Raw genomic sequence first — 10,358 nt, forward strand, 5'->3', positions numbered from 1 at the left:
TGTGTGTGTGTGTGTGTGTGTGTGTGCGCACGCTTCAACCAACCAATCAGTGTGCAGCTCATCTACATATTCATGAGCAGACCATATAAGGAAGAAATCCTCTCTTTTCATCCCGGGCTTTTTCTCAGGGTTGCATTAGGGCCAATAGAACAGGAGTCGGGCCATTTTCAGCCCAACCAATGTTACATATCCTATTGGGAGACCTTATCATATGAGAAATCTTATATGATAATAGGGTGAACAATTAATCATCTACATCATCTACATGATAATATTGTAATGCAGCGCCTCTAGTTGGTGCTAATTAGTTGCTATAGCGTCACTTTTTGTCTTGGTAACAAGAAAACTATGACATTGACTGTCCTTTCTGTGATTATACATACTGAGGTGTTTTACATACATTATCCGTCCATCCCTACTTAATGTAAGTGAGATCAGGAAGACTCAGCTGAAACTGGCTAGTTAAGCAACTCCTTGACTAATTATGGAGCGGCTCTGTAACCAAAGGGTCACTAGCTCAGAAAAAGTGTCCTTCAGCAGGACAGTGAACACCAACCTGCACCCACATTAAGACTGGGTGTCATTACTCGATACCGTGAAAGGTATCAACCAAAGATAATCCAGAACCAAGTAGCATCCTAGCCTCTCCAATCAAGTATTACCTGCATTTGATCCAGTTTGTACCCAGATTTTGAAATAAAATAGTATTTGTATGGTTTTGCTCGCAGCCAATCACCGCAGGCTTTCTTCCATTTAATTTGACATGTGACTGGCCGATGGATGTATAGCCACTGATTTACAGACATTTCTTTCACCATGTAAGGCTATGAGAAATAGATTTGTGTGCCAGCTAGCTGTCTGGATTTATCCTGCAGAGATATGAGAAGCAGTTAACCATAGTCCTCATAAATCAACCAAAGTTTAGAATTACAACACAAAGAAAGCAGAAGGTGACGGACATCCGGTCAAAATGAGGAACATCAGACAGAACTTCCGGCGGCACCTGAACAATCTTGGAAATGAAACGTTGTCGATATAGACAACTTAATGGCCATCAAATGAAGTAGAACAAAAATGTATCAATGAAGTACTCTGTTGATATCGGTTTCACTTTCAGGGTACTGGTATTAGTACCGTAATTTAACGATACCCAGCCCTAAACCACATTATATCCTGAATTGACTGAATGTATGAACTGCAAATATGACTTTAATATTGGAGGGAAACTGCAAAGGAGATCAAAAAGGCAGCAGGTGCTGAAGGGATGACTGGAAAGAGAAGGGTTGGAAATAGAAAAGGTGTTGCGACCTAACAATGAAGGTATTTAACTGACACTTTTGTCCAGAGACACTAACAATGAGTGGAATAAATCCAACATTTCAAGCAAGCATTAATCAGTGATACAATATGATACCAGAAAATGTACTGCAGTAAATTACGGCTTTTGTTGCCAAATTATATACAAGAAGGCTAATTTGGCATTATAATGTTGCCCGTTACTAACCATCACAGATAAGTGCTGTTTAGGGAGGGAGTAGCAGCTGAAGAGAACAGGGTGGATAAAGTTTTGAAGTGGCAGAGCACGGCTGTGCCATGGCCCGGTAGGGAGGCTGAGTCAGTGGATGAGCTCTTCATCCCAGTGAGCTTTAGTTCTCATCCACACAGTATGATGTAAATGTCACCTCCACCAGACTGCCATTAAAGCCACACAGCTGGATAGGTGCCAAAGCTTGGATTGACATTAAAAACTAAAGGGTACTAGGCGGGATGAGAGTGCTACATAGATACAGTACATATTGTATATATTAAATGAGTAGAGTGTGGTAAAAACCTTTTAAAAACTGCACCGGGGAAACACTGGAACAGAGGTTATATTATCACATTCTTGTCCTGCAATAATCACCTCACAGACCTGTATTCTAAACTTTTTCTATCTGACAAAGCTCTTCTTCGAGCCGCCGCCACGCTCTCAGGTCGACGAATAGGGACCATACATCACTGTTTGTATTGATTTCAGATCATGTTGGAGTTCTCTGCATCAACAAACACAAAGACAGGACCACCGGTCAATAAATCAACCTCATGTTAAATTCATGTGCAACTCAACCAGAGATTTACCTGCTGCGCCGTACTGTACGCTGCGCTAGAGTTTGCAACACACTCTAGCAGGCAATAGCTGATACACACATATTTAGGAAGAGAGCACTTAAAACATGAAAGCACACAAATATATCTAGAAATATAACGCTTATGTGGAGGTTAGTAATGTAAGAACATAAAAACAAAAAAACAATGTCCTTAGGATTATTATTACATCTAAGGTATTTACACGATTTTTCCCTGACAAGTTATTAACATTTTACCTTCCCTAATTTTGCCTAATAAACATTAATGAGTGAGTGTAACGTTTGATTAGCAAAAGAGTTATATCTCAAAATGAATACTCCAACTGTATATAACGTAAATGCAAAGCACCAATCATTGCTCAGAATGTACACAGGATCCAATCAAGTTCCATACCTTTTATTGTGTACACCCACTGCTTTGTGACTGAGGTTAAAAGGCAGCTATTATATAGTATTTTCAGGATAATACTTGTAATTTGTGTTGGTACTTTATTTTTTTTCATACTGCCCATGGCTGCACCTGCATTCACCCTCTATAAGAGACGCTGTGTAGGAGCCCGAAAAAGCCCAGTCTGCTCTGATTGGCCAGATTGTTTCCTGGAATCTGCGCTCTGCTCCACCGCAGCCTCCGCTGTTGTTTTGCTAGTTGAAGCTGGAGCTACTGGAACATAGTATATAGCAGGACTTTGTACAGTGACAAATTACCAATAAAGGCTTCTATACCAAATACTACACAACTGGACATATCCCAGCAGTGAAGTGACCCGAAATTGGGGAGAAATGGCCAGCATTGGCCGCCATGATTACAGCTGTCTTGCGTTAGCATACAGCTACTTCATATTAAGCACTGGGCTAATGTCAGATTGTAAGGGAATAAAGCAGCACTTTCTACTGTCAAGAATTATAAATAAAAGGCTTCTGAACCAAACACTACCCAGACATGTTTCAGCAGTAATGCAACCCAAAAGTAGGAAGAATTGAACTAATTGGCAGCCAAGATGACAACATTTACTGCCATTAGCATGTAGCTACTATAGTTAGCAGTAGACACTAATAGAATATAGCAACACTTACCATCAAAAATCGCAGATGAAGGCTTTTAAACCATATCCTACATAACCGGAAATGTTTCAGGAGTAAAGTGACTGACGGAATTTGGGAGAATTTAACAACACTGGCAGCCAAGATGACATCTTTTACTGCTGTTAGCATGTAGCTACAAGCAACAATGTTGGAACCGGAGCATTCAGATCAGTGGGAAATCTGAACTTTTTAGCTCATGGGGATTTCTCTAAAATACGTTTACCTCATTATTTGAAATTTGGTCATGTTGAACATGAAGATCCAACGTAACATTGTAGATGTGACAGACAATATGCAAAAGCATAATAGGACCGCTTTAAAGGAGCTGAAAAGTTCACAAAATGTGGCTCAATCTTTAAGATTGAGATTAAGATTTTGTAGAAAATATTACTGACACTAGTTACTAGTTTTTAGTTAATGAAAAGCTTATTTTTACCATGCAAGACAGCTGGCTTGCTAATGTTAATCACTCAGTTCACTGTATTTTTGTGCAGTTTCACATAGTATTACTTATGTGTGAATTTAACTTGAAAAGAATAAACCAGTCCCTCTTCACCCCAGCATAAAATATACATAGTTCAATTATTAAATTTTTAATACAAAGACATGCAGCAGCATGTTGAAGGTGTGATTTGTTTTTCAAATGCTAAATGATCAATATTTGACCTTACTTAGCCCAATGCCTAAATGTCACAATAAGCATTTTCAAGGGCGAGCTCTCAAACCAGTCCAACTTTGAAGTGAGTGTATGCCTGTTGTTAACATCATCCTTATAATATTCCTCTGCCAAAGTGTTTTCTTTCTGCCAAATGGTCTGCATTTTGTCAAATGGGCAAAAGCAGTAGGCAAACAATGCAATATCTCATAACTGGACCTCTACAAGTTTCTGGATTAGTCCTTTCAGTTTTGGTTTGAATAATGTCAAGCACCTGATGGCACGCATGCCATGTCTCCCTCAATAGGCAACAGAACCCAACCAAAGCAGTCCAGTCGTATTCATTGCACCATGATGGGCAAATGGAGCAAGGACCCGAGCTTATCCAGACAAAAATTAGTAGAAGCTAATTTTGGGGGCAAAAAAACAGACCAGAAGAGTGGACAGGAGAGGGATAGCAGCATCCATCTATCTGAAATCTACCTGATCTGAAAAAATTATCCATCCATTCATCCATCTATCCATCCATTACCTATTAAATCAGATGAGAGGCAGGGAACACCCAGGATAAGTCACCAGGAAATTAATCAGAAATGATGATAAAATTATGACATCCTAATTTAAATAACTTTCACTGCTTCGAGTAATAAAAGAGAGCTTTCATGCATAGCAGTTTTGCTACTAGGATGGATTTTAAACCTCAATATATCACTTTACAGATCTGAATCGTCTAATTCAAAGTCACACAAGGACAGTAAATACAACTGATAGTAATGATGGAAAAGAAGGGGGATTTGAAAAATGAAAATGTAATCACGGAAACAACAACAGATCCACGAGTAAACAGACAAATAAAAAACAGCCCCCTACTTTGCTGAATTAATATTTCAGCACCATGGAGAGCGACAACAGCGGGCAGAGCAGGACTGAGTCCCGGTTTTAGGACCACGGACAGCGCCGAGATTCCGCACGTCCTCCTTGAATATTTGGATACGTTTCAGGTAAAGGTAGATGATTTAGACGGCCACACATGGATTACAATACCGCCAATATACAGAGCAAAGGTGACCCTGGTAAAATGTATGGACATCCATTCACAAACAGATCATTTGGGGTAAACAAACAGCTTTACAGTAAAAATTTGACAACAATACTGAGCGTGTTTTGAGAAAATAAGAACACACAAGAGATAATGGTCTTGATAAATACCGGGGATTTGATAGGCTGAGTGTTATATTGAAACATTAGTTCCACTCATTTGGAGCCAGACGTAAGGATTAAAAACACCATCGTGGCACATAATTAACATCTAACATGTAGTGTTAACATATGCACGTATTGCAATATGGACGAAGTGACCAGACAGCGCCACTGAGTGTCTGTTACTTCACAAGAGACGTAACTGACGCGTAATGTATTGACAGCCAAGCCAACCAATTGATGGAATGCCGCACAAGTTAGACAACTTTGCCTTTAAAAGGCGCCGGGGGGAGTTGTAATTAACAGCAAAAGGGCATTTAGTAGACCCATTCTTTTATTGGCTCTTAAAATCCATGTATCGAGTACTGTGTAAAAACTATGTGAAAATGGCCCGAGCGTGTTATAAGTGATGACAGCGCAAGTTTCTTACATCCTCGTCCTCGCTGTGCTGACGATACTGAAGCAGGGGTCGCTGGCTCTCCACCGCCCTCTCCCCCCCGACACCTTGCCCGAGGAGATGGCTCGCTTCCGGGGGGTTAGGGAAGGATTTGTTTGTGTTGATCTTGCCGGTGAATCTCTGATACAGGGACGCCATTTCGACTCTTTGTCCAAAAAAAAGAATAACTTGGCGAGTCTCTATTCGCAATCAATACATGCAACAATAAAAGCGTCCAAGTTAGAGGTGGTCAATGAGGAATGGCTGAGGTAATTCGATTAGACGATGCTCTAGTTCAGTTCAGAAAGAAAATCACTCCAAGCTGGGTTTAGGATTCCCTGCACGTACTTTCAGGCTCAATGGTCGGGTCTCACCGGCGCTGCAGCGACGCGGATCCACACTCGTCTAAGTTGATGCAAAAACAAACGAATGCGGCTTACAGGAGACTGAATAAAGCTCTCATGATCCGGACCCGAAAGACGGGGAAGCATCAGCGATATCCCGTCTTCTCTCTCTTTCGCTCCCTCGAGGCAGAACAGAAAGTGACCGCTGACAAACGGTCAGGGACTAATAGGTCTTTGGCTTACAAGTGAGCACTGGTGTAACCAACAGCTGCGAGCGAGACAACGCAACATTAACAGATCAGATACCAGAGGTTTGGGGTTCCAAACTTATCATGACTTTGCAGATAGAGTGGGCTCAAGTATCTCTATTAGTTTCTTATCTCTGCCTCCATTTGGGTCTACAGAGGTTTCGTGAAGAGAACAAGACTGCCCCCGTGTGGAGAGAAACACACAAGAGAAGTTGGACAGGCATGGCCCAATATCCGGGGAGACAGGTTTTGTCAGATCATAAAATAAGAACATTTATGTGTCTGAAGTCACTCAGTGAGATTTTCCACAGTTTCAACCTTAAATGTTTGTTTTTTCCTCCAGGTTTCATGGGACAGGTGATAATTGAGATTCATTTGTTTTCCATTTCAACATAATTGGTTGCTTTCCCTACTAATTGCACTAATACAGCAACTAACAGGTGGGCATTAACATTTGTGATAAATAAAACATACAGTTAGGCTTAGAAAGGTCAAAATAAAGTGGTGTGCATTTAAATGAATATCCTGGTGTGAAGTGTTGCTGCATACATGAGCTGAAATTAGCACACACTTGGAGCTATTTAATGCACAGCATGTAACTACAGTTGCAAATCAATAAATGTCAGAAAATAAAAACCTATATAATTTCAAACAACCTAAGAGGACATCTCTAATGTCCAGACATAAAAAGCAAGTTTTGAGTTCAGATATAGATATCAATGCAAATAACACTGTCTATATCCAAAAGGAAATAAAAAAAATAAAAACAATAAAAACTGCTACAGTGTTGCTGGATGGTCTGATACATCCTTCAGTGTGATTTGTAATTCATCACAAGAAGAGTCATATTATACACAACGTTATCTGTAATCTGATTGGATTTTGTGTGGTCTCCATCCCATGCACATCCCTCTGTGTACATTAGAAGCCGAGCATGCCGGGATTTAAGCCTCACAATAAGAAACACAGAAGAACTCATCCACTCATCAGCCCCCACATAGACAGGGTCCCAGGGTCAGGTACAACTACTTAGGGAGAAGCTTAAAGCCTCATGAACTGCAAACATCCTCCTTCTATACATTCACCGACCATCAACAGAAAAACAACACACATCTGTTCAGATTTGCCTTTTAATTAAGCAGACTTCATAAAAAAAAAGATTAAAACACACCACTGCATGACTTGATTACTCGGCTGCAAACCCACATACACAGATAGACACAGACAGCTCTGCCATGCTTCTGCAAAATTTGTTACCATTGATTTCCAAGAAAGCTTTTATAAAGGGGGGGGGGGGGGATGCTGCCATGTGTTTCTGCACATCAAATGCATCTCAGACTGTGGTTAATGCAATTCAATTTCCAGGCACAGTAGTGATGTGATTAACAAGAGTAAAAAAAGCCAGGTAGCACGATCTGTCAAACTTCAGAAAATCCTGAGGGTACTGCAATACATTTTAAGATGGACTGAATTTGTGGAGGGTCTTCTGATTATGAATAATGTAAAAACTAAGACTGGTAAAACTCTTTCTAGACCTAGTATGTCTTTTCCCCCATCCTGCCATTTCACCTTATTAGATTACCCCAGCATATCGATTGAGATCATAGAAAGTACTACATTTGATTATATCTAGGGCTTCCCTATGAAGAGTTAAATGCAGCGGGCTGTGGCTCGCTGACGCCACAGCAGATCAGCAGCACAGGGAAGAGCTGTGTGCTTTAATCCCTGCCAGAGTACTTTGTTTGTGGGGAAGGATATCAACTGATTAGGGCCATCACACACTTACACGGGATAAAAAAAGCAAAAGAATTCAGTATACTGAAAAAACAATATTTTCTACACACAGATGATCACAAAACTGTACAAATAGGATTGAAGTAGTTTAAGCTGCATTTCTTTGGCACACCAATCTCATCGAGTTGTCATGTAACCATGAGTGAATGCCCTTTGGGGGTTTCCTGGAAGCCAGTGATGGGATTATTTCAATATTCTGCTTAAATACCCCTTCTGTGCACTAAACAGCTACAAAGACAATAACTACAACAGATACTTAATAGGTAAATGCGTAGAGGTGGACAAACACTGCCATCTAGTGGATGCATGCGGCATCATTTATGCCTATTTACTTCTGAATAAGTACAGTAGCTCACTGTGCAACTCAACATAAAAACATCAATGTCACAAATGCCGTGCTAAAATTGTAAGCACAGTCAAAAGGTCACATCTGCAAGGGCATCTTCTTCTGTCTACCAACCACCATGATTTATGAGGGATGGTTTCTTTTTTCAGCAGAGATCTGTCCTTATCAAGCCACATGTCCCTGGACAGGAACTTCTTTGGAGGGCAGCAGTCTCTAAATCCTTTCCTCCATTATCAAGTGAAGGTAGTGTGGAAGAAGCTGCCACAGTGAGGCAGCAAGGGGAGTTGTCGGGTCACCGTCCACCGTCTTTTTCAGAAGCTGTGTCACTGCCAGCGCATTTTAAGCTGTGGGAGTGCCAGAACGCCTTTAATGCATCTGAAGGCGGTCAATCATCCTGACAAGCTTTAAGTAACATAAATTAAACCAGAGGATCAATATTGTCTTGGATAGCTTAAGAAAAATGCTCAAGATTTAATAAGATTAAGATTTAAAGGGTTTGTTCACCCAAATTGACAAGAAACATACTGTATTTTCTTCCCTTCACATAGTTTTCTCAGATTTTTTAACATCCTATGTAGCTTTAAGTTATTTACTCCAACATTGTCAGATCCTATCATATGTACTGTGTATCTGCTTGTTCCAACTATTTGAAGCTATACATTTACACTAAATGTTCAAACCCGATAACCCTTTGCTTCTTATTTTAGTATAATTTCTTGGTAATATTGTTAATGTCTTAATTCAGGGAAGTCCAGTAGAATTTTAAATAGCGTTATGTGGGTCTGGTATACTTATGACAGGTTTGGCTATTGCCATGCAGGTAGATTTGGTTTTATTTGTCAATATTTTCTGGTCTCTCAAACTGCATTTATGTTGCTCACAGCATTGAAAATTACCTTTATTATTTTTTTTATATACAACAGGACTCACTGTAAAAGATTTTCGTAGGGACTATTTCTTCAGGAGAAAGAAGAATCTCAGAACCTGGACATATTGAACCAACATGGTCTGCATTTGTAAATTGGGTGCAGACCCTTTAATTTGAAAATAAGTTAAAAGGGGAGGCATATGGGGTTGCCTCTCTCATTAAATGCCCACATATGCTACACGAGTAATTAATCCACCTGTAAAAACTTGAAAGATAGAAGAGAGACTTTGCAGAAGAAGAGTCCCCCTACTGAGGCCGTGACAGGACCAGGTGCTCGCAGCAGGAGCAGAGGTTCAGGTGAGGGAGAAAAAAAGAGCGAGAGAACGCAAGAACTCATGAATGTATGCTGTGGTGTCACATTTCTCTGTTGCGGTTCATTTCTCACCGAGAAGGCTGTCATAAACCTGCACGTTCAATCCCCAGCTTCACAGAGGGAGGATCAATCTGGCCATTACCCGTGATACTTGGGTCTGTTGGACTTCTGCTTTATGACAAGAGAACCCAATTTGCAGCTGCAGTCCTTTTACACACCATTACATTTGTCCCTAAGTATAGGCAAGAAGTTGCAGCAGTAATTTAAAATGGGTTAGGGTATAAGTCTGATAGATTTAAAGGCATCTTCCTGCGTAACTTTCAGCTGCAGATTAAAAGCCTTTTTGCTTCTTCAATGTGAGTGTGAATGTGCGTGTGCGTGCGCGTGCATGTGTGTGTGTGTGTGTGTGTGTGTGCGCGTGTGTGTGGGCGTGTGTCCACTGGCTAGAGGCTTGTTTTGAATGACAGGGGGAGCTTGAAGGTGCTGGAGCCTGACGCTGTTGGACTTAAAATTAAATGGCCGAATTAATAGGTGCTGTCACTTGCCGATGTTAACCCCCTACCTGCCTCAACACCAATCCGACAACAGCACCTTTTTTTGATGGACACGTCACATCTGCCCAATGCCCCGGCGCCATTCCTTCACAACAAATCAAAAGGCAGAAAAAAAAAAAACATTGAAAATGACAAATTGCAAAAGGAAGTGGAAAGTTTTGACATATCATATTTTGCTCATGCTGCAGTTTTATGATGTGTCTATATCAAGTGTGGAATTCTGCTGGCAAAGTGACATGAAGCATGGCAAATTGAGTCTAAATCCTATTTGAAATGGGCGAGATAAAGTCCCCAGGAAATTTAGAGGGACAGAGTAAGCAGGGAAAGGGGG

At 40.6% G+C, this 10,358-nt stretch overlaps 1 protein-coding gene and 1 long non-coding RNA gene across 5 annotated transcripts in view; one reads left to right on the plus strand and one right to left on the minus strand.

Moving 5' to 3' along the window:
* The window catches only part of LOC116671964 (uncharacterized), an 18,364-nt gene extending 18,157 nt beyond the window's left edge, over positions 1 to 207 (plus strand). The window contains exon 3 of the long non-coding RNA XR_004327425.1: positions 129 to 207. This is a non-coding gene — a long non-coding RNA (uncharacterized LOC116671964). The remainder of the gene's footprint in view (positions 1 to 128) is intronic.
* dpp6a (dipeptidyl-peptidase 6a) overlaps positions 1 to 10,358 on the minus strand; it is a 238,896-nt gene that overhangs the window by 158,017 nt on the left and 70,521 nt on the right. The window contains exon 1 of one of the 4 annotated variants that reach the window (XM_032503429.1): positions 5,495 to 6,189. The exons of the other annotated variants lie outside the window; for them this stretch is intronic. Within the exon in view, the coding sequence (XP_032359320.1) occupies positions 5,495 to 5,659 (165 nt within the window). The 5' untranslated portion in view covers positions 5,660 to 6,189. Of the gene's footprint in view, positions 1 to 5,494; positions 6,190 to 10,358 lie in introns of those variants that run through there. 4 annotated transcript variants of the gene reach the window in all.

Source organism: Etheostoma spectabile, chromosome 22, assembly GCF_008692095.1.
Source record: "Etheostoma spectabile isolate EspeVRDwgs_2016 chromosome 22, UIUC_Espe_1.0, whole genome shotgun sequence".
NCBI classification, from domain to species: domain Eukaryota; kingdom Metazoa; phylum Chordata; class Actinopteri; order Perciformes; family Percidae; genus Etheostoma; species Etheostoma spectabile.